This window comes from Neoarius graeffei, chromosome 16 (assembly GCF_027579695.1).
Source record: "Neoarius graeffei isolate fNeoGra1 chromosome 16, fNeoGra1.pri, whole genome shotgun sequence".
Lineage (NCBI taxonomy): Eukaryota > Metazoa > Chordata > Actinopteri > Siluriformes > Ariidae > Neoarius > Neoarius graeffei.
In genome coordinates this window covers 57780696-57805567 of record NC_083584.1, presented here as the reverse complement: position 1 = coordinate 57805567, position 24872 = coordinate 57780696, and the positions used below count along the sequence as shown (strand labels likewise).

The following is a 24872-nucleotide window of genomic DNA, read 5'->3' as shown; positions in this document are numbered from 1 at the left end:
CTGGCGGACCCCGCCGACGCGAGGAGGTGCCGGAACGCCTCGCGGTCTTCCTGCTGGGCCAGCACCAGGGCTTCGACGCGTCGCTCCTGTTCCTTCTGGAGAGTGACGAGTGCCTGGTGCTGGCTTTGCTGGGCCGTGGCGAGGGCGTGGACCAGGTCGGCGAACGGGGAGGACTCCATGGGGCTGACCTGCTGGTGCTCCAGTCTGATCCTGGGTTTCAGCACCACTGTAACGGTTCACTAGGCGTGGGTGGAGCACAGAGGACGGCAGGACAGAGATCAGGTTTGACAGGGCGTTTTATTGCCACACTTTTCAGTATAACACTTATGTATGCACTTTTCAGACACACACACACACACACACACACAGAGCGTCTGGTTCAGGAAGAGCCCCTCTGCTCTCACTCTCCCTCCTTAAGTAGGGCGCGGTCACTGGGAAGACACACAAACACAGGTTAATTGCCGTCAGGTGTAGTGATTCTGCCACTTACCTTCCCTGACTCCGCCCTCCTGTCACAGACCGGCACTTGACCACGCCCCCGCTGCCACAGCAACTTAGATTTTTATTTGGGAATAAGTTTACAAACTGTATCGAGTTCTCACCAGGGTCCCCGCTGGCGCTCGTCACACTTGTCATTGACGATAATAATCCATCAGTGACAGAGAAAATTACTAGTGGTTGTCACAGTGACAAATGCATTTGTCATTTTTATCAGAAGTCATCTTTTATAGAAATCCCTCCACAAATCCCTCCGTTTGCTGAAATTAGTGAAGAGACAGTGGAAAGTCAGAGTGTAAACAATGAGCACGTGCTTGTGGTCAATAAAAATCAGCTACACATAATGACCAAATAAGCGCCAAGCTTCTGACCAATTACAGTGCAACTTAATCGGTCTGGTGTGGTGGTGTAATTATGTCTGCGTGAGCCAAACAGTGGCGCAGTCTAAACTGAGGAAGTTTTTGGGCGGGCTTCAAGCACTGAAGATGATTTAAGGGGTGAAACAGCCATGGGGAGGCACACTCAGAGAGCCGACTGTTCCCGAGCACATCAGACAGCGTCAGTAATACAGGGGTCAATTAAAAAAAAAAAATGGCAACGTGAAAGTGCTGTCAGCCGGCAATTGACTGAATGGAGCAATGTTTCGGGCAGCATGGCATGTCGAATTCCCGTGGTGAATGCTGTGGTGTTGCTGGGCCCTGTCACTCGGGGCTATAGCCCCTGGGTATTTTTGTAAGAGATTTATAGAAACAACTGACTGGGATGTCATCTGGGATTTTGAATGTTGTAGCAAACTGATGATGAATTTTACTAGTGATTATTTAATAGGCAATTGATCATGTGCCAGTTTCCTGAGACATTATGGGTGATGATCGTAATAAGGAGACAGAAACTGAAGTAAACGACATAAATTTTAAAAGAGCAGTGCAAAAATCACCAATAAAGATGTCATAACCTTTGAATGTGTGTGGGTGATGTTACCTTGTAAAGTTAGATAAAATCTCCCCAGCCTATCGATGCCAATCTCCCTTAAAAAATACAAGCCGCAGGAGCACCTGACTGAGCTCCTGGTCTGTTCAATAGCTAGAATAGAGACGGCCCTGGGCAAACTAACATATGATGAAAAACAGGGTGTCATTCTGTGTTCGGTTTGTAATTCAACAGGAAAATTGAATTCCTTCACTGTTGGTTGTTCCAAGATCCTTCTTGACTCTGTTCAATTGTAAATGAAGTTTTGTGTTGAAGTAAAGGCTAAAGGGAGTCCTAATACCGCTTCTGAATAATTCCATGTTAAAATAACCTGAAGTAAAATCAACCTAAAGAGGTTTATTTTAGCTTGATGATGCATAGGACGTCCAAAATCAGGTCTTTCTTTCTTTGAGGCTGGACTGAAGCCCAAATTTTATATGTAATGGAGAGGCCTAGCTGTATCTGGACAAATATTTGAATTGTGCCTGTTTGGTTGATATAAACCTGTATTAAGTCCACTTTGATAAGTTGGTAACTAAGAAAAAATACAGACTCAGAAAAAGTGAAAAATGCTTATTGAGCTTTTATTTTTCAAGGAAAAAAGTGGAGAATATTTTCAGAACCCAGTGAGAACCCTCTCCCAACATTTAAATAATTCTATAACATAATCCCAGCTCAAGAGAAGTGAATACTTGTGCAGGTCACTGTGTACATGGTATGCTTTAATATGCTTGTGTTGATGTTACTGGTCATTAAACTGTTTCTTTTTTTTCCCTTTTATTAAATAATTTAATGAAATAGAACAGCCATTAAATCATTAAACAACCTGTTTGTTTTATTTCTATTATTTCTTTAGAATGATAAAGTTTACTGTCATTATTATTAATAATTGATTTGTACAACAAGCACATCTGAGTTATGATCAGTTAAGTGCCCGATGGCCACAGCTAAAACATATGCCACTATGGTCACCACACAGACTGAGACGACGATGGCAGTCACATTCAGACTTTGATTAGAGTCAGGGTTAGGAGTAGGGTTAATGGGTGGGGGTCTGGGACTTGGAGCATAATTTGTTGCTCGAGCAACGTATGATACCTCAGTTTTAACAGTTTTGTGTGTGTGCGCATGCGCTTTTACATTCACCAGTATAGTGAGACAGCAACATGTCCATTGGGTTTCTCTATTATTACTAGATTTACAGAATTTATAGACAAAGTATGTATTTTCTCGTCTTCATAGTCGTGTGTGTGTGTGTGTGTGTGTGTGTGTGTGTGTGTGTGTGTGTGTGAGAAGAATTAACCAAATTAGTTTTTTTTGAGCATCACACAACTTTTTCAGTCTTTTGCCCCGTCCCAATTTTTTTTGAAACATGTTGCTGACATCAAATTTAAAAATGAGCATATATTTTTCAAAAACAATAAAATTTCTCCGCTTCAACATTTGATATGTTGTCTTTGTACTATTTTCAATGAAATATAGGGTTTCTATGATATTCGCAAATCTTCACATTCCATTTTTATTTATGTTTTACACAGTGTCCTAATTTTTTTTTGGAATTGGGGTTCTAATAAATTTAAATTAAAAGGAAAAAATACTTGAGGAATAAATCAGAATAGAATATTTAAGCTTGTAGTCTTGGTGTAGACCTTGTTCTATTAAACTAGGGACTAATCATAATTTTTTTGTTTCAGTGTCTATGTGATGACCACAGCTCAAACACATGCAACGATGGTCACCACACAGACTGAGATGATGATGATCGCATTCACATTCAGACTTGGATTAGAATTAGGGGTAGGAGTAGGGTTAGTGGGTGAGGGTCTGAGACTTTGGGTATCACTTTTTGCTCGAGCAATGTTTGATATCTCTGACCTTGCTGATTGTTGGTCCAGTGACTGAACAGCAATGAAAACTGTGTTGCCATTTTTAATTGTAATATTAGGCTTGAAAGAGTGATGTTCAGCTGATCCTGACACTTGAGGCACAAGTGCTGAAGTGTTCACTAGATTCATGCTGTTGAAGTTATTTTGAAGTGTCTTCAAATCTCCACTCCATCTGATTTCATAGGATTGCGCTAAAAAGAAAAAAAGCAATGAGAGTCTGAGAGATTTTATTCATAAAGAGGAAATTCTGAAGTTATGATTGTGCATGGGATAACTCTCCTGTGTGTACAACAGAGGTGGAAATACGAATGAATGAATGAAATCACTATATGATAACTATATTAACCCAATACCACAGTTTTCAGTATATAATTGCATTTATTTACAAGCACTTAGAAACCACAAAATTCCACTGTGCATATATGCAAAATATACAGTGTCTTGCAAAATTATTCATCCCTCTTGGTGTTTGTCCTGTTTTGTTGCATTACAAGCTGAAATTAAAATTGATTTTTGGAGGGGTAGCACCATTTGATTTACACAACATACCACTTTAAAGGTGCACATTGTTGTTTTATTGTGACACAAAAATTTAGACGGGGGACCCCCCCCGAAATCTGGAATGTGCATAGGTACTCACCCCATTTCGCATGAAACCTCTAAATAAGAGCTGCTCCAACCAATTCACTTCATAAGTCATATAATTAGTTGATTAAGATCCACCTGTGTGCAATCAAAGTGTCACATGATCTGTCACATGATGTTTGTATAAATCAGCTTGTTCTGGAAGGACCTTGACTCTGCAACACTACTAAACAAGCAACATGAAAACCAAGGAGCCTCCAAACAGGTCAGAGACAAAGTTGTGGAGAAGTATAGCTCAGGGTTGGGTTAGAAAAAATATCCAAAATTTTTAATATCCCTATGTGGCAGCGGGGGCGTGGTCAAGCGCTGGTCTGTGACAGGAGGGCGGAGCCAGGGAAGGTGAGTGGCAGAATCACTTCACCTGACGGTAATTAACCTGTGTTTTGTGTGTTTTCCCAGTAACCGCGCCCTATTTAAGGAGGCAGAGGGAGAGCAGAGGAGAGCTCATCCCGGGACAAGAACACAGTGTGTGTATGTGTGTGACACGAGCAGATTAAGAACTGGCAAAAATACTGAAAAGTCTGGGAATAAAAAGCCTTGTTATATCTGAAGCGTTGTCCTGCCGTCCTCTGTGCTCCACCCACACTTCAAAGAGCTTTACACCCAGGAAGCACAAATTAAATCTAGTATAGAAAAACGGAAAGAATATGGCACCACTACAAACCTGATAAGAGAAGGCCACCCACCAAAACTCACAGACCAGGCAAAGAACCAAAGATAACATTGAAAGAGCTGCAAAGATCCACAGCGGAGATGGGAGTATCTGTCCATAGGACCACTTTAAGCCATACACTCCACAGAGTGGGGCTTTATGGAAGAATGGCCAGAAAAAAGAGCCATTGCTTAAGAAAACACATTTGGAGTTTGCCCAACAGCATGTTGCAGACTCCCCCAAACACATGGAAGAAGGTTCTCTGGTGAAATGAGACTAAAACTGATCTTTATTGGCCGTCAGGAGAAATGCCATGTGTGGCACAAACTCATCACCCCGAGAACACCATTCCTACAGTGAAGCATGGTGGTGGCAGCATCATGCTGTGGGGATATTTTTCATCTGCAGGGACAGGAAAGCTGGTCAGGACTGAAGGAAAGGTGGATGGCACTAAATACAGGGCAATTCTGGAGGAAAACCTGTTTGACTCAGCCAGAGGTTTGAGACTGGGACGAAGGTTCACATTCCAGCAGGACAATGACCCTAAACATACTGCTGAAGCTACACTGGAGTGGTTTAAAGGGAAACATTTCAGTGTCTTGGAATGGCCTAATCAAAGCCCAGACCTCAATCCAATTGAGAATCTGTGGCATAACTTGAAGATTGCTGCACACCAACGCAACCCATCTAACTTGAAGGAGTTGGAGCAGTTTTGCCTTGAGGAATGGGCAAAAATCCCAGTGGCTAGATGTGCTAAGCTAATAGAGACATATCCAAAAGACTTGCAGCTGTAACTGCAGCAAAAGGTGGCTCGACAAAGTCACTCCCCCAAGGTCAACACTATGACTATTGACTATGCACACCCCAGATTTCTGTTGTTTCAGCTTAATTATTGTTTGCATCACAATAAAACAACAATTTGCACCCTTATAGTGGTAGGCATGTTGTGTAAATCAAATGGTGCTACCCCTCCAAAAATCCATTTTAATTACAGCTTGTAATGCAACAGGACAAACACAAAGGGAGATGAAATACTTTTGCAAGACATTGTACATCTGTAAACTGTCCTGATAGAAGTCATTCATCTTCAGTACACACATTCTGTCAGGGTCTCAGTGAACACTGGGTGTGAGTCAGGAACACACCCTTGATGGGATTCCACACAAACATTCACACCTCAGGGGCAATTTAGCACAGCCAATCCACCTTCACGAATGTTTTTGGAAGCATGACATGATGTTCATTCCTGAGTTTAAAACACTTTAATCACTGGCAGTGTGCTGTGGTATAAGAAGAATAAAACACATTTGGACATTGTGATATGATCCTGCCCCATGCTTTACTCCTTACATAACATCTTGTAGCACTTTTTAAGAAATATGACACATCTGATGATAACTGTGTGAGTGAGAAACTTTATTCTATTTAATTTTTTTAAACGTATCTACACTATTTTTATGAGAATGAAATAAGTTTAAGTAATATGACTGTTACTTTTTATGATATTGGTATAGTGTCAAGCATAAGTGCAATCTTAAAGATTCTAATCTCTTAATGGTGTAAACTTGCACAAGACTCACCTTTTCCCTCATCAAAATCCTCACCAGGAGCCGTCCAGTTGAGAAGCACGATGCCCTCCTGTATTTCCGCAGTCAGATCCGTGATCTTGTTTGGAGGAAAGTTTGAAGGTCCATCTGCTTCCACCACAAAACTCTCCGCAGTTATAGTTCTGGTGAAGCTTCCCACATCTACTGGTGGCACATTTATTGTGGGTTTCGGAGGGTTTAATTCCACTTTACCTGGAAAGAGGATGTAAATGCTGATTATTTCTCTATTTGAGGAGTGTGGAGACATATACAAACTCAGACAGCTGAAAGTTAACCATGTCTTTGATTGTCTGTGCAGAACCCCAACACAACCTTGGAGTTCTCTTTGACTCCACCCTTATGTTTGAACCCCATTTTAAACTCATTACTAAGAATGCTTTCTTTCACCTCCGCAATATTGCACGTCTCCACCCTCTTTTCTTTGAAACTGATGCCAAAATGTTGGTCGATGCGTTTATCTTTTCTCGTCTTGACTATTGCAATTCTCTCTTTTATGGTCTCCCTGCCACATTGCTCAATCACCTGCAGTACATCCAAAACTCAGCAGCTAGAGTCCTCACACTCACCAAACGCACTGCTCACATTACTCCTGTTTTACAGCAACTGCATTGGTTGCCAGTTATCTCTCGGATTAAATACAAAATCTTGCTTTTAACCTATAAAGCTCTTCATGGTTTCGCCCCTTCCTATCTTTATGAGCTAATTCATTTGTACTGTCCCTCCCGCTCCCTCAGATCTTCTGTCTGTGGACTTTTGACTTTCCCACATTTTAAACTGGCATCTATGGATGGCAGATCATTCAGTGTTGCTGCTCCTAAACTTTGGAACTCATTACCACAATCGCTTCGTGACTGTTCCACTCTCTCTTCCTTCAAAGCTAACTTGAAAACTTTCCTCTTTACCTCACACTATTCTTGCTAGTGTGACCTTTTTTTTTGTAACTCCTGTGTAAAGCGTCCTTGGTTTTGTGAAAGGCGCTATATAAATTGAAATTATTATTATTATTATTATTATTATTATTGTGTTGTCTTCAACTGAATATAGGTTGAAAAGAATTTGTAAATCATTGCATTCTGTTTTTATTTACATTTTACACAGCATCCCAACTTTTATGGAATTGGAGTTGGATGAATTTAATGGTGTCATTGACTGCATCTTGATGTTTTGCCTCACATTTAAAGTGAAACTAACTTGATTTTTTCCAGGAGTGAATTTTTACAATTGTGATTCGTCCAATTTATACTTGAACGTGTTCATTCTGCCTCCCACAGATTTGGGGGGGGGGGTCTGAGACGCGGGAGGCCATTGGGTGGCCTCCGCCTCATTTCCCACTCCAGAGCTAGCACCAGAGGCTGACAGGATGGTCACCGCTCCAGTGCCAGAGGCTGACAGGGCGGACTCCGCTCCACTGCCCACTCCGGAGCCTGTACAAGAAGCCGATGGGGCAGCTTCCACTCCACTGCTCGCTCCACCATCAGATTTTTTTTTTTTGGGGGGTGAGCTCTTCACTCTGCTGCCGGGTTTCAGGGAGGATGAGCTCTTGGCTCTACTGTCTAGCTTCAGGGAGGACGTTGTCACTTCGTTGCCCATGCCAAGATTAATGCCCATGTCCCAGTTTATGCTCATGCTAATTCCACTGCCCATGCCAAGATCCAAGCCCATGTCCAAATCCATGCCCATGCAAATGCTCGTACCCATGCCAAGATTGAAGTCCATGTCGAGGTCAGAGTCCAAGCCCAGAGTCATGCCTGAATCCATGCCCATACTGATGCCTGAGTCCATGCCCATGTTCAAATTCATGCCCATGCCAACACCAGGGTCTATCCCCATGCTCAAGACCAGAGTTATGCCTGAGTCCATACCCATGTTGGAATTCATGCCCATGCTGATTCCAGGGTCCATGGTGAAGCCCATGTCCATGCCTGAAACCATGTTTATGCCCAAGTCCAAGTCTAGTCTGGAGCCCAAGTCCAGTCCTCAGCCCAAGCCCATGTCCATGCCTCATCTGGAACCTGAGTCCATGTCTAGTCGGGGGCCCAAATCCATGTCTGAACTCACGTTCATGCCTGATTACATGTCTGAGTCCACACCCAAACCAGTGTCTACTCCTGAGCCCCTGTCCATCCTCCTACCCCAGTTCAAGGCCCAACCTGAGCCTACCCCCCACCTAAGCCCAGGTTCTGGTGCCATGTCCACCCAGAGCCAAAGTGGAGCTCTGAGTGAACGTTTTCTCATGGCAGGCCCCGAGGCAGCCCAAAGACAACTTTAGCTCCTGAAGGGAGCTCTTTGGTGGGGGTTCTGTCATGCCTTCACATGCTCAAGCCTGGTGCTTCTCGAGCAGCTGCATGTGTCCATGTGCACAGAGCACATTGCACACACCCTTGGGACAATTGGATCATTGCACAGACCTGTTGTTGCTGATTTGGAGCACTGTCAGCGTGCACTTAAAAGTACGCTGTCCCCATTAACATGATGCGAAGTATTGTATCTGTTTTGATTGGCATGTTTGTTTCTAGCCATGTGTAATGACTCTGATTCTGGTTTATGTTCTGTGTTATGACTCTGCTTTGTTTGCTCTCAGTTCCATTTAGTTACTCTGACCTTGCCTTGTATTTGTGTACATACTAGTGCATCTCAAAAAATTAGAATATTGTGAAAAAGTTCAATATTTTCCATCAGTTATTTAAGAAAGTGAAAATGTTATATATTATAGACTCATTACACATAAACTAAAATGTTTCAAGCATTTTTCTATTTTAATTTTAATCAGTATGGCATACAGTACAAAAACATTAAAAAATCTCAAAATATTAGAATATTTCATTTTGAGTTTGAGTACAACAGTATGAACACAGTGTATCTCTCAGTCTAGTTCAGTACACACAACCACAATCATGGGGAAGACTGCTGACTTGACTGTTGTCCAGAAGATGATCACTGATGCCCTCCACAAGGAAGGTAAGCCACAAAAGGTCATTGCTGAAAAGGGTGGCTGGAAAAGGTGCACAAGCAACAGGGATGGCCGCAGTCTTGAGAGGATTGTCAAGAAAAGTTGATTCAAGAACTTGGGAGAGCTTCACAAGGAGTGGACTGAGGCTGGCGTCAGTGTATCAAGACCCATCACAAACAGACATCTTCAAGAAAGGGGATACAACTTTCGCATTCCTAATATCAAGCTACTCTTGAGCCAGAGACAATGTCAGAAGTGTCTTATCTGGGCTAAGGAGAGAAAGAAATGGACTGTTGCCCAGTGGTCCAAAGTCCTCTTTTCAGATGAAGGTACATTTTGCATTTAATTTGGAAATCACGGTTCTAGAGTCTGGAGGAAGAGTGGAGAGGCACAGAATCCAAGGTGTTTGAAGCCCAGTGTGAAGTTTCCACAGTCTGTGATGATTTGGGGTGCCATGTCATCTGCTGGTGTTGGTCCACTGTATTTTATCAAGTCCAAAGTCAACACAGCCATCTACCAGGAGATTTTAGAGTACTTCATGCTTCCATCTGCTGACAAACTTTTTGGAGATGCTGATTTCCTTTTCCAGCAGGACTTAGCACCTACCCACAGTGCCAAAACTACTACCAAATGGTTTGCTGACCATGATATTACTGTGTTTGATTGGCCAGCCAACTTGCCTGACCTGAACCCCATAGAGAATCTATGGGGTATTGTCAAGAGGAAGATGAGAAACACCCGAACCAAAAATACAGATACACTGAAGGCCACTATCAAAGCAACCTGGGCTTCAGTAACACCTCAGCAGTGCCACAGACTGATCACCTCCATGCCACACCGCATTGATACAGTAATTCATGGTAAGGGAGCCCCAACCAAGTATTGAGTGTATAAATTAATATACTTTTCAGAAGTTGGACATTTCTCTATTGTAAATCCTTTTTTTGATTGATCTTAGGGAATATTCTAATAATTTGAGATACTGGATTTCTGATTTTCATGAGCTATAAACCATCTCATCTCATCTCATTATCTCATTATCTTTATCCTTCTACAGGGTTGCAGGCAAGCTGGAGCCTATCCCAGCTGACTACGGGCGAAAGGCGGGGTACACCCTGGACAAGTCGCCAGGTCATCACAGGGCTGACACATAGACACAGACAACCATTCACACTCACATTCACACCTACGGTCAATTTAGAGTCACCAGTTAACCTAACCTGCATGTCTTTGGACTGTGGGGGAAACCGGAGCACCCGGAGGAAACCCACGCGGACACGGGGAGAACATGCAAACTCCACACAGAAAGGCCCTCGCCAGCCCCGGGGCTCGAACCCAGGACCTTCTTGCTGTGAGGCGACAGCGCTAACCACTACACCACCGTGCCGCCGCTATAAATCATAATCATCAAAATTAAAACAAAAAAGGCTTTAAATATTTCAGTTTACATGTAATGAATATAGAAAAGTTTACCTTTTTGAATTAAATTATGAAAAAAGGAACTTTTTCATGGTATTCTAATTTTTTGAGATGCACTAGTATAGCACACTTGTAACTAAAACACTTACCTGCGATTACATCTGCGTCAGTGCTGCATTCCTGACACGTTTTCAACCTCACTATTCCCATTTTACTACATGCACTTCAATAATTTATAGAACTACTCTACAATGTAGAATGGACAGATGCAACCTTTTCTTTCTTTCTATCTATCTATGAACAACTGTTTTGAAAAGAATTCAGATTTCTGATCTTACTTTAAAATTTCATGTTATTGAGAAGGCAGCATGGCGATGTAGTGGTTAGCACTGTTGCCTCATAGAAGGTTCTGGGTTTGAGCCCATGGCCGAGAGGGGCCTTTCTGTGTGGAGTTTGCATGTTCTCCCTGTGTCTGTGGGGGTTTCCACCACAGTCAGGGACCTTTCATGCACTTCAATAATTTATAGAACTACTCTACGAAGTAGAATGGATAGATGCAACCTTATCCACCCATCCATCCATCCATCCATCCATGAACTCAGTCGAAATTCTGGTAAGAAAGTAAGTGACTGTTTTGAAAGAATTCAGACTTCTGATCTTATTTTAAAATTTCATGTTATTGAGAAGGCAGCATGGCGATGTAGTGGTTAGCACTGTTGCCTCATAGAAGGTTCTGGGTTTGAGCCCATGGCCGAGAGGGGCCTTTCTGTGTGGAGTTTGCATGTTCTCCCTGTGTCTGTGGGGGTTTCCACCACAGTCAGGGACCTTTCATGCACTTCAATAATTTATAGAACTACTCTACGAAGTAGAATGGATAGATGCAACCTTATCCACCCATCCATCCATCCATGAACTCAGTCGAAATTCTGGTAAGAAAGTAAGTGACTGTTTTGAAAGAATTCAGACTTCTGATCTTATTTTAAAATTTCATGTTTTTGAGAAGGTGGTATGGTGGTGTAGTGGGTGAGCACTGTTGCGTCAAAGTAAGAAGGTTCTGGGTTCGAGCCCAGTGGCCAACGGGGGCCTTTCTGTGTGGAGTTTGCATGTTCTCCCTGTGTCTGTGGGGTTTTCCACCACAGTCCAAAGACATGCAGGTTAGGCTAGTTGGTGACTTTAAATTGACCATAGGTGCGAGTGTGAATGGTTGTTTGTCTCAATGTGTCAGCCCTGCAACGATCTGGTGACTTGTCCAGGGTGTACCCTGCCTCTCACCCATATTCAGCAGAGATAGGCTCCAGCTTGCCTGCAACCCTGCACAAGATAAGTGGTTATTGATAAAGAGATGTTATTGAGAATTACCTTAATTATTTTGAGAGAGTACTGCTTTTTTTCTCCAGCCAAGATAAGCACTAAAATACATATATTTTCCATTTTGTTCTCTTTCCAGTGATTTGACTGTCCCATTGCCTATTATTTGTCCCACTGCCAGGGGCAGCCATGGCCTGAATGTTCACGAAGCAGTCTTGGGCCCAAAGAGGTTCAATTCCTGGGACTGGCAGGAAAACTGTGAGTTGAGTGAATGAACAGCACTTTCCCCTCCCTCTGTGTCATGGGTGAAGTACCACTGAGTAAGGCACCTAACCCCCAACTGTTCCCCGGGCACTGTAGCATAGCTGCCCATGACTGTGTGTGTGTGTTTTTCTCACTGCTTAAGATGGGTTAAATGCAGAGGAGGAATTTTGCTGTGCTTGAGTGTGCATGTGACAAAAAATAAAGGCTCCTTCTTCTATTAAGCTCCTGAGGCTAGAAGGAAAATCTTGTGGATAATCCTCAGTACACTAATTGTGAATGAATGAGTGAGTGAGTGCGTGTGTGTAAACCAATCAGTTCCATGAGGTGTTCTGTATAACAGTGGTTAGTTCTGGCTGAGTGAAAATAGTACACAATATTTACCATTCACAATATATCCAGGGACATACAGAGCACCACTGTGTGTGCGTGAGGAAAGTTGGACTCCTCCATGTTGATTTTCCACTCTCACTTTCAGACTGTATTTTCCACGTTTTAATTTTGTAAAATATCTGGAATAGACACCATCGTCTTTGAAAGCATCAGCTCCTGTAAAAGTTATTTCCAGTCAGAAAAGTGTGGATAATGTAATAATTTCACCTGAACTTATGATTTGATGCAAGATGACGTTTTATAACTGTTACCTGCTCCGTTATCAAGTAGCTCCAGTTGTACTGAGTGCCCAGTGTCTGACGCCAGGTTCGCCCAAACAGTGGCCCCCACCACAGGATTATAATTCTGACTGACCTCAGCCAACACGACCATGGGTTTAGTGCCGTCACTGGTCTGCTGGTTCATTCTGGCTGTAACTGTGACTGGGTGAACATCTTCACGGGCTGCTCGACTCATTACTATTAAACTCACTGCCTGAGCAGTTGATTCATCATTGAGGAAGCTGTATTTCCAGTCTCCAGGCTGCCAGGCAACACAGGGAAGGAAAGTGTTGTATTTATTTATTTGTATTTTTTGTTTCCTGCTGTGTTTTTTTTCCTTATTGTATTTAGTCAAAATAACAGTAAAAAGCTTTACCTCTGCAGTTCCTGGAACAGTAAAAGTGATTGTACTAGCAATGCTAGAGGTGTTTCTCTGGTCATAAACCAAACCACTTGGTGACTTTATGTACACAGTGGGTGCACTTCTTTCATGGGTGATTGTAAAGGCGGTGTTATTTCCTATAGTCCGGTCAATGGGAACTGTTCCATTAAACCAATCTGCAACATTCTTTGCAGTGCTTTCAAGCTGTTTGGAATAAAGTAAATATATTATGTGAAAATTCTCACTAGTAAGATTGTGATTTCTCACAGTGGAAGTTTATCACTAACCTGAATGGGCTGAGTGATCGGATTCCCATCGAACATTGTAATTGAGCAAAAGGCATCCAGAAGCTCGTTGGAAACTACAGACTCATCTGCTACTTTAAAGTATCCCCCTATATGAATGATAATCAAACTCCAATGTTTTAAAAATGTTGTAAATCTACAGTGATGTCCTGCTAATCAATCCATTGTTCTCTGAATATGAAATTGACTTTGAACTGAAACTATAAACAGTGAAATGCAAAAACAGCCTCTATGTGATATTATGCAAAAACAAAACAACAAGAACAAAAAAAAAACTCACCTGTTTTCTCTGCCATGGTTTTCAGTACCGGATCTGCAGCTGGGCCAAATGCTATAGTGTGAATGACTGCACCACTGTCAATAGCTTCCTGTAAACAAGCTCCAACATCATCAGTTGCTTCCCCATCTGTCAGAAAAATTATTTCATCTCCATTTGATGTCTTATCATTTGATCGAAGGAGCTGAAATGAACAAAGACATCATTAATTATCTTCCTATTCATTCTTAATTCTTAAACAAAGAGAATTTTCATCATTTAAAACTTTGACAGTGGAATTTAGTGAGAGAATATAGGAGTTTTTACACGCGTTTCTCACCTCTAAGCCTTTTTTGAGTCCTTTACAGATGTAAGTATATCCGCCTGCAACTGTTGGCAACTTGTTTATTAGACTGTCTCTTGAAGCCTGTCCATCTATTAAAGTCAATGGGCTTAGTACTTGAGCATCAGAACTAAATGTCACAATCCCCACAGTCTCTTTTTCTTGTATACACTGGTTTAACATAACTGTGGCAGATTGGTGTTGGTTTTTTATTCTTGAACCCTTTAAAGAGAAAAAAACAATAAAATATTAGGCATTTTCGACAAACATACAAAGACAATTTGAGTATCTGCCATGTGCTGATGATTTTCACTTGATTTATCAGTTGTAGTTTTTTTTTAATGGTAAAAACAACAAACAATTTTTACTGAAAGTGAGCTATTAGTGTATCAGATGAGTGCTTGATCAGCTTCCCTTTCAAGCCCTGGACATTTTTTCTTGACAGGAAAGTGCATTACACTAGCAAAAATGAATGAATTATTTGATGAATTCAGTAACACATCATGAAAAGTAAATATTAATTAATCTTGTGATAAAATCTTGCGCACACATTATGATTTCATGACATTGATTTAGTGTCTCATGCACATAATGTAAAATATTCTTTTTGTTAAATTTAGCAACACTTCCAGTGATTAATGTGGTAATTGCAATGAGGAATATTCATGCATATATATATGTGTCTTTGAAAAGTATTCATCCCTCTTGGTGTTTTTCCTGTTTTTTTGCATTACAAGCTGTAATTAAAATAGATTTTTGGGGGGTTAGCACCATTTGATTTACACAACATGCCTACCACTATAAAGATGAAAATTTTTGTTTTATTGTGACGCAAGCAATAGTTAAGATGAAAAAGCAGAAATCTGGAGTGTGCATAGGTATTTCCCCTCCAAGTCAATACTTTGTAGAGCCACCTTTTGCTGCAATTAAAGCTGCAAGTCTCTTGGGTTATGTCTGTAGAGGAAAATATAATTTCTAGACAATTCTTATGACTTTAGTGATGTTTAGAAAGGTAAGCTTCAGAGACACTGTGGAGATGAAAAATATAATTTTTAGCAAATTTCTGTGCCTCTCAGATTCTTAGAAGGTCAGACACTGTGTCTCATCTCATCTCAGTATCTGTAGCCGCTTTATCCTGTTCTACAGGGTCGCAGGCAAGCTGGAGCCTATCCCAGCTGACTACGGGCGAAAGGCGGGGTACACCCTGGACAAGTCGCCAGGTCATCACAGGGCTGACACATAGACACAGACAACCATTCACACCTACGGTCAATTTAGAGTCACCAGTTAACCTAACCTGCATGTCTTTGGACTGTGGGGAAACCGGAGCACCCGGAGGAAACCCACGCGGACACGGGGAGAACATGCAAACTCCACACAGAAAGGCCCTTGCTGGCCACAGGGCTCGAACCCGGACCTTCTTGCTGTGAGGCGACAGCACTAACCACTACACCACCGTGCTGCACACTGTGTCTCATGTTTATAAAAGATAAAGAATGTCGTTTTGTGTCACACTGTTTTATTTTGCAAGGTTATTGTGAACATGTGGACATGTGAAGATAACCAGGATAGTGAGGTAGTGATGGAGAATATGCCAAGGCTGAACACCCTGAGATTCAGAAGATATCTGATATGCAAGTTATGTTATTGTTATTTTGGCAAGTATAAAACAGGGTCTATGGAAATAGAAAATACTTCTCTGGGTTGGAGAAGTCCTCTTGCAAGAAATACTATAATAAACTTGTATTCTGTCCATTTCTTCGTGACAGCCTCAGGTTTTATTGTTTTTCCACCACAATGTCTCTATTAGCTTAGCACATCTAGCCAATGGGATTTTTGTCCATTCCTCATGGCAAAACTGTTCCAACTCCTTCAAGTTAGATGGGTTGCGTTGGTGTACAGCAATCTTCAAGTTATGCCACAGATTTTCAATTGAACTGAGGTCTGAGCTTTGATTAGGCCATTCCAAGACATTTAAATGTTTCCCTTTAAACCACTCCAGTGTAACTTTACCAGTATGTTTAGGGTCATTGTCCTGCTGGAATGTGAACCTTCATCCCAGTCTCAAACCTCTGGCTAACTCAAACAGGTTTTCCTCCAGAATTGCCCTGTATTTAGTGCCATCCACCTTTCCTTCAGTCCTGACCAGTTTTCCCGTCCTTGCAAATGAAAATATTCCCACAGCATGATGCTGCTGCCACCATGCTTCCCTGGAGGAATGGTGTTCTCAGGGTGTTGGGTTTGCACCACACATGGCATTTCCCATGATGGTCAAAAAGATAAATTTTAGTCTCATTTGACCGGAGAATCTTCTTCCATGTGTTTGGGGAGTCTGCCACATGCTGTTGGGCAAACTCCAATCATGTTTTCTTCAGCAATGGCTTTTTCTGGCCACTCTTCCATCAAGCCCCCTCTGTGAGTTGTACAGCTTAAAGTGATCCTATGGACAGATACTCCCATCTCTGCTGTGGATCTTTGCAGCTTCTTCAGTGTTATCTTTGGTGTCTTTGTTGCATCTCTGATTCATGTCCTCCTTGACTAGTCTGTGAGTTTTGGTGGGTGGCCTTCTCTTGTCAGGTTTGTAGTGGTGACATATTAATTCCATTTTGCTATAATGGATTTAATGGTGCTCTGTGGGATATTTTTTATAACCCAACCCTGATCTACACTGCTCCACAACTTTGTCTCTGACCTGTTTGGAGTGCTCTTTGGTTTTCATGTTGCTTGCTTAGTAGTGTTGCAGAGTCAGGGTCCTTCCAGAACAGGTTGATTTCTTCAAACATCATGTGACAGATCATGTGACACTTTGATTATACACAGATGGCTCTTAACAATTCACTTATGAAGTGAATTGTTTGGACCAGCTATTATTTAGGGGTTTCATGTAAAAGGGGGTGAATATCAATGCACACTCCAGATTTCTGTTTTTTCATCTTATTGTTTGCGTCACAATAAAACAATTTTCAACTTTAAAGTGGTAGGCATGTTGTGTAAATCAAATGGTATAACCCCCAAAAATCCATTTTAATTTCAGCTTGTAATGCAACAAAACAGGACAAACACCAAGGGGGATGAATACTTTTGCAAGGCACTGTATATTTTGTACATATGCAAAATATACAGTTTGATTTCTTTAGTGTGTGATCAGTGGATAATACTATCAGGGTATGTTCTTGACAGGAATAACACTTTTCTTTATTCATTTATACGTCATTCCTTAATTTCAGGAGACTATAAATAACTGGACAATTTGTTGTTGGTCAGCTGCTTGTCATGTACCAGGAGTTTAACTACAAACAAGTGTACAGAAGTTCAGGACTGAGTGAAATGCTGAATTTACAGTCCATCTGGAGCTGTCTCTCTGTACGTTAGGGTTTTGCTGGGAATCGAACCCGGGTCGCTGGTGTAGTAATCTAGCAAACCCCCACTAGGCCACCAGGGGAATGACTCAAGTGCAGAGGAGTGAGGCAAAAGTAGAATAGAAAAAAAAAAGTATTTACAATGCAAAAATCCAAGGAAAAAAAAAAAAAAAAAGTATAATCCCAACACTCAGAAGATATATGAGAAAAGATAAAAAATCCAAAAGTTCAAAGTCAAAACAAAAAGCCAAAGATAAGAAAAGGCAAAAATACAAATGCTCAGAAGATCCAAAATGGTAAATACAAAGTCCAAAATATCCACAAGAAAGCAACGTACCAAAAGACCAGCGATCTCAAGAGACAACATAACAACACAAAGACTCCATGACTAGGGACCAAACTGAGGAAGTATTTATACACAGGAAAACTAAGAAACTGGGCGGGGCAGGAAATAAAGAACAGGTGGGTGTAAAAGGCACATGGAAACAGGCAATCAAAACAAACACAAAACACAGAAGCAGTGGCGGCCTCTAGAGATTAAGCAGAATGTCATAGGACCGACCCATAATGGTGGTCACACCCTTGATCTAATACTAACATTCAGATTAAACGTAGACAATATAGTCATACTTCCACAGTCTGAAGTTATCTCAGATCATTGTCTCATCTCATTCAAAATATGTCTGAGTAATAATATATGCACCTCACCACGCTACTGTATTAAACGTACTTTCACGTCAACTACTGCACAGAGCTTTATAAATGATCTCCCAGAGTTATCAACTTTGATTGGGTCATTGTCAGCCCCTGCAGAACTCGATCAGGCAACTGAATGCTTAGAGTCAACATTCCGCCATACTTTAGATAATGTAGCTCCTCTAAAAAGGAAAATGGTCAGAGACAAAAAATTAGCACCCTGGTATAATGATGACACTCGCACATTAAAACAGACCACTCGAAAATTGGAACGTAAATGGCGTCAAACAAAATTGGTAGTGTTCAAATTGGCGTGGAAGGAGAGCTTCCTGAAGTATAAAAAAGCTCTTAGTGCTGCGAGATCAACATATCTCTCCTCCCTAATAGAAGATAACAAAAATAATCCTAGATTCCTATTTAATACTGTAGCAAAATTAACCAGGAATAAGTCCACTATCAACACATGCACACCTGCAGTATGTAGTAGCAACGACTTCATGAATTTTTTTAATGACAAAATTGAGAATATCCGACAAAAAATTCAAACTACTAATTTAAGGTTAGACAATGAAAGCGACCTTGTAGTTAACAATATAACTGTATCAGATCATCAGTTAGAATGTTTTACTCCCCTAAAAGAAACTGAATTACTCTCATTAATCTCTACATCAAAAGCCTCAACTTGCGTACTAGATCCCTTACCGACACATCTATTCAAACAGATAATACCTGAAGTAATTGAACCGCTTCTAAAAATAATAAATTCTTCTCTTATGATTGGCTATGTACCCAAATCCTTTAAACTAGCAGTTATCAAACCCCTGATTAAAAAACCTGACCTTGATCCCTGTCAGCTGTCCAATTATCGGCCAATATCAAACCTCCCCTTTATCTCCAAGATCCTTGAAAAAGCTGTGGCACAGCAGTTATGCTCATATTTACATAGGAATAACATCCATGAAATGTATCAGTCAGGATTTAGACCTCATCATAGCACAGAGACAGCTCTGGTTAAAGTAGTAAACGACCTACTGTTGGCGTCTGATCAGGGCTGTGTCTCGCTACTTGTGTTGCTTGACCTTAGTGCAGCATTTGATACCATTGATCATTCCATTCTTCTGGATAGACTAGAAAATGTTGTGGGAGTTAAGGGAATGGCCCTCTCCTGGCTCAGGTCTTATCTAACTGATCGTTATCAGTATGTCGATATAAATGGTGATATTTCTAGACGTACCGAGGTAAAGTTTGGTGTTCCACAAGGTTCTGTCTTGGGTCCACTGCTTTTTTCTCTATATATGTTACCTTTGGGCGATATTATTCATAAACATTGTATTAGTTTCCACTGTTATGCTGATGACACACAGTTGTATGTCTCTGCAAAACCTGATGAGAGACACCAGCTTAATAAAATTGAGGAATGTGTTAAGGACATTAGACACTGGATGCTTATAAATTTCCTTCTGCTTAACTCTGACAAGACTGAAGTACTTGTGCTAGGACCACATAAAGCTAGAAGTAAGTTTTCTGATTACACAGTAACTCTGGATGGCCTTTCTGTTTCTTCACGTGCAGCAGTAAAAGACCTCGGAGTGATTATTGACCCCAGTCTTTCATTCGAAACTCACATTGATAACATCACCCGGATAGCTTTCTTTCATCTCAGAAATATTGCAAAGATAAGAAATTTAATGTCATTGCATGATGCAGAAAAACTAGTCCATGCTTTCGTTACCTCCAGGTTGGATTATTGTAATGCCTTACTGTCTGGATGTTCCAATAAGTGCATAAACAAGCTCCAGTTAGTTCAAAATACCGCAGCAAGAGTCCTTACTAGAACTAGAAAATATGACCACATCACGCCTGTCTTATCCACACTGCATTGGCTCCCAATCAAATTTCGTATTGATTATAAAATACTACTATTGACCTTTAAAGCACTAAATGGTCTCGCACCACAGTACCTGAGTGAACTTCTGCTCCTCTATGACCCGCCACGCCTACTTAGATCAAAAGGTGCAGGCTATCTGCTGGTACCTCGTATAGTGAAGGCTACATCAGGGGGCAGAGCCTTTTCTTACAAAGCCCCACTGTTATGGAACAGCCTTCCAAGTAATGTTCGGGAATCAGACACAGTCTCAGCATTTAAGTCTAGGCTGAAAACATATCTGTTTAGTCAAGCCTTTTGTTAATGGTGTTTATGAGGTAAAGGAGTAGATCTGGAGGGTCCTCAGACATAGAGTGTTTTGGTAAACTGGGATGTATGGATGCTGTCAGTCCCCACTCGCTTGCTCACTCGAGTTTGTTGACGGTGCAGTGGCTGGCTGCTTTATGTCCCGGGGCTCCCTCATGCCTGTGTTACCTTCTGGCTCTCTCCTTTTAGTTATGCTGTCATAGTTAGTTGCCGGAGTCCCTGCTTGTACTCGGTGCAATATGTATACTGTTCCTACTTATTCAGGTGACATTGGGCATACCTAACCACCTGTGTTTTCTTTCTCTTCCCCCCCCCCCCCCCCCACCCCAAATCTGTCCCTCTGAGTTACATGGAGTCAACAGGAAATCTTTTGGTGGAGACGGTGGGGACCTCGACTGGCTATCGTAGCCTGCAGGGAATCGGCCGTCAGACGTTCTGTCGCATGTCCCAGACCCAGTGAAATGTAACTGAATTGTCTTGGCCAGCCCTAAGGGTCCCATCTGCATCTCATCATTGCTGAGGAGTGTGCTCCCATCACCCAATCAAGCATCCAGCCAGAGCAGGTCATGATATATTTTTTACCATATTAACATGCCATTGTGCGTCATGCCTGATGTAAAGACTCTCGTCTCTGCGAGCCTACCACACAGATTTAATACTTGTCATTTTTAGGGCATACCTAACAACGTGTTTTCTTTCTCTCCCCCCCCATCTGTCCCTCTGAGTTACATGTTGATCCTGGGATTGAGATGCTGGCCTCTTCTGCCCCTCGGACCTGCTTGATCCATCCTGGTGCCCTGTGTCTGGTCGGAGTTTTATCGCCCCACTCCTGTGAAGGACGGCCCCATGAGGACAGTTGAGGGTTATACCTGTTAAAACTGTTAATATTATAGTCAGGCTGTCTGTTGTTGCCCAAATGAGGATGGGTTCCCTTTTGAGTCTGGTTCCTCTCGAGGTTTCTTCCTCATGTCGTCTGAGGGAGTTTTTCCTTGCCACCGTCGCCACAGGCTTGCTCATTGGGGATAGATTAGGGATGAAATTAGCTCATGTTTTAAGTCGTTCAAATTCTGTAAAGCTGCTTTGCGACAATGTTTATTGTTAAAAGCGCTGTACAAATAAACTTGATTTGATTTGATTTGATTTAGAGGCCAAAACAAACATGACAAGATAAAGCAATGACAGCGGCCTCGAGAGGCCAAGACAGTCCCCAGTCCTAACAGTACAGCTATCTCCAAAGGTTTGTGTACAGGGAGGTGAAAGGCATTCAGTCTCTGTTTTTCACAACTCCACATGTTCATGTCAGCATATGTTTCCTGTGTTATGTCAAGAAGGTTATTTCCTTTATTTTAAATTATTACACAGCTTTGTTGAATCCTTGATTCTGATTGGTCCATTATGGCATTCTATAGCAGACCACTGCTATAAACAACAGACTGTTGCTATGGATACCGTTCTGATCACAGATTCTGGAAGACCACATCCAATCATATCGATCCACAGAAAGAAGTCTGGGAAATTTCATTGCTTTAATAATCAAATTAATGTCAGTTCATTCACTGCACCCTGCAACAAAAAAGTTACTCTCTCAGAAAACACAGTGGAAGATTTAGATTAGATTTATTGTTCAGTTTGGTGTGAATTATAATGCTAAGTAGCCTAATCTTAAGGAGGACACAGGATGGACTCTGTCACATCAGTCCCTCTCAAACAGAACTCCATGCTTTTGCAGCTCGCATCAAGCTGCCGGACTTCTGAGGAGCCCTTTATTTGTTTCCATGACCACATGTGTTTTACTTTGGTTTCTGTCTTGTCTCCTCCCTTCTTATGGGATTGGTTTACATTTCTGTGCATCTTGATAGTTTTCACATGTTTCTGCTTTCCCCTTTTATTTGGATTTGACTTTTTTCCTTTGCAAAGTTTTGGTTCTTTTTTTCTAAGCAAAAGTTTAGAAAAAGACAAACAACCCAGCTGTTGTTTTTGTGTATGCTTTTCTGATTTTGTGACTTTGGCTCATCTCCTGGTTTTTGCATTTTGGATTTGGTCTTCATTGTTATTTTGTTTGCAGATCAACTGACCTTTTCCTGTTTCATGTTTACAAACCTTCTTCATGATGTCGAGCTGTATTTGCTCCAGTAAAAGTGTTTTACTGCATCTGCATCCTGCTCTCACCTATTCTTAAAGTAATACTTTGTTACATAATATGGATGCAGCAGGAGAACAGGAGCGGACAAACAACAGGAGCAACATGCTGGCATCTCACCCAACGTAGTTCTGTCAGTGCACATGAATTCATATCCTGACTCCCTATGGTGGCATTAATTACTCTCTGAAAGGGTTCCTGCTCCAGTGTAATTTTTATGAGAGCCTGGTGGAATCCAAACCTCAAGAAAGCATATGGGTGGTGTGGATGTTCCACTGGCTCATGGGGCCAGCATGCCAGTGGGCTAAATACCTCCTCGAGCACCCATGCCTCAGAGATTCCACTACGTTTGGTGACAAGCTTTAGTGGCTGTCATCATCATCATCATCATTGTGCAGCCTTGGTTGAGAGACTACGTACAATGTCATGCCAGCAGACAGGGTCTTCCATGGCACTGCCCAATTCAGTGAAATTAATCTCAGTGTCCTTTGCAATGACCTGGGGACAGGTAAAGTGACCCTAACCAGCTAATTTCCAGAGGAAGAACTTGGAAATTAGCTCCTCCTTGGCACAGAAAAAGTGGCCTGCGAACTGTGCATGTCACCTGGCTCAGGGGGGTGCTTAGCCTCGGCAGAGTACCTTGATATACCCCAAGGTGGGGTGGGACTTGCTGGACAAACCCTGAATCCTGCAGAGCAAGTTGGTGAAGCAACTGTCAAAGCATTTATGAAGGTGTGCAGTGAGGGTCCAGGTCTCTGAGCCATACATTAGGATTGGTTCAATGGTTGACTTGAAGAGAACCATTTTTTCCTTCCTTCCCCAGTTGTAAAGCAACCTTGGTTGTGAGAAAGGTGTGATATACTGTAAATTGAACTTATTATTATTATTTGTAAAGAACCACTTTGAAATTTGTATTGCTTATGAAATTTGTATGGTATGGGTTATGGGGGAAATATTTGTGTATTTGTATATTGTATGTCTTTTAATATAATGTGTGTGAATTTGTGATTGGAAATTCTATGTTTTTGTGGTGTTGAAATTTGTCCTTTTGGGGGCACCATAGTTTGCACAAAAGGAGATGAGCTTTTAAAAGAGAAGCTGTCAGTTAGTGAAGATGTAGCCTACAGTACATGCTTGCTTGGGCCTACCCAAGGTTTACCTCAGACTGTGAACTTAGTTTGGACTTGATGCCCATTTAATGATGGAAGAAAGGATTGTATCGTATTGTTTGCATTCCTTGGTGAGTGCAGTGAGGTATGGTGTAGTTTATTAACTTATGATGATTTGTCATTTCTATGTATGTATGAGTTTTGTTTTGTGTAATTTTGTCTCGTGTAATTTAATGTGGCTCTTTGTAGTTTTTAATATAATGAAGCTTGTATCCATGAAACCAGATTGTAAAATGTTTGTTTGTATGTCCTGGTGCAGTTTTCACAGTGCTGTTCGATGAATAGAATAAGGTTGCTGCATCCTGCCTTTGTACATCCTGGCTTCAGTGGTGAAGAAAAGAAAAGAAATCTATCACATCAGTCGAGACTCTCATTCGGCCCCAAGGGGTGTTACATTATTATTAAGAGGTTTAATTTCAATGAGTTTGGCAGGTTGGAGCACCAAATGCTATCCATTTTTTTTACAAGCTTTCCAAGCTTGGGCATTCCTTGGTGGGGGTAAGGATTACTCAAGGAGTACTACCTTTCTAGTGGCCTCTGTGGTGTCCTAGACTGGTATCCCCATATGCAGCACCATGTGATGTGCAAAATATGGCTTCCCTCTAATACCATCACACAATATCAAGGGGCCACACCATCTAGCCTCTCACATGATGAAAACCATCTATTGTGCCTCTCTGTGGCGCCCCTGGTTTTGCTAAACACAGCAGATCTAGGGGAGCAAACCCTGAATAAAAACTCCCCCCAGGCATGGCAATCTGAGCATGTACCCAGGTATTGAAAAGATGGCCAGCACATTAACTAAGTGGCTGTTCTGTGCCCTCTTGAGGGAGGAGACCCCAGAAATTTTTTAGGGGGGCTGAAGTCTGCATGGACATACCAGAGACCAACATGGCAGCCTTGACTGAGGAGCTCCCTCCAGAGGCTGACAGGGCAGCCTCCAGTGATTCACTCTGTCCAGAGGCAGACAAAATAGCCTCCACTCCAGAGCCCATGCCAAAAGCCAACAAAACAGCCAACCTGGCTCAGCTCCTGCCGGAGGTCAACAAGGTGGCCTCTGAGGTCTTGCTTCTGCCAGAGATTAACAAGGGGATCTCTGCTGTCATGCCCCTGCCAATGCCTATGAGCATGTCTGAGATTAACAGAGCAGTTTCCATTGCCAAGCCCATGCTTGACACCAAAG

At 41.8% G+C, this 24872-nt stretch overlaps 1 protein-coding gene across 1 annotated transcript in view; it reads right to left on the bottom strand.

Moving 5' to 3' along the window:
- Window positions 1-2949: 2949 nt before the first annotated feature.
- The window catches only part of LOC132900895 (calcium-activated chloride channel regulator 1-like), a 40010-nt gene continuing 18087 nt past the window's right edge, over window positions 2950-24872 (bottom strand). Inside the window, exons 7-14 of the mRNA XM_060943241.1 lie at window positions 14132-14356; window positions 13816-13996; window positions 13518-13624; window positions 13225-13434; window positions 12840-13110; window positions 12580-12744; window positions 6231-6449; window positions 2950-3544 (exon numbers count right to left, since the gene is read on the bottom strand). Of these exons, the coding sequence (XP_060799224.1) occupies window positions 3183-3544; window positions 6231-6449; window positions 12580-12744; window positions 12840-13110; window positions 13225-13434; window positions 13518-13624; window positions 13816-13996; window positions 14132-14356 (1740 nt within the window). The 3' untranslated portion in view covers window positions 2950-3182. The remainder of the gene's footprint in view (window positions 3545-6230; window positions 6450-12579; window positions 12745-12839; window positions 13111-13224; window positions 13435-13517; window positions 13625-13815; window positions 13997-14131; window positions 14357-24872) is intronic.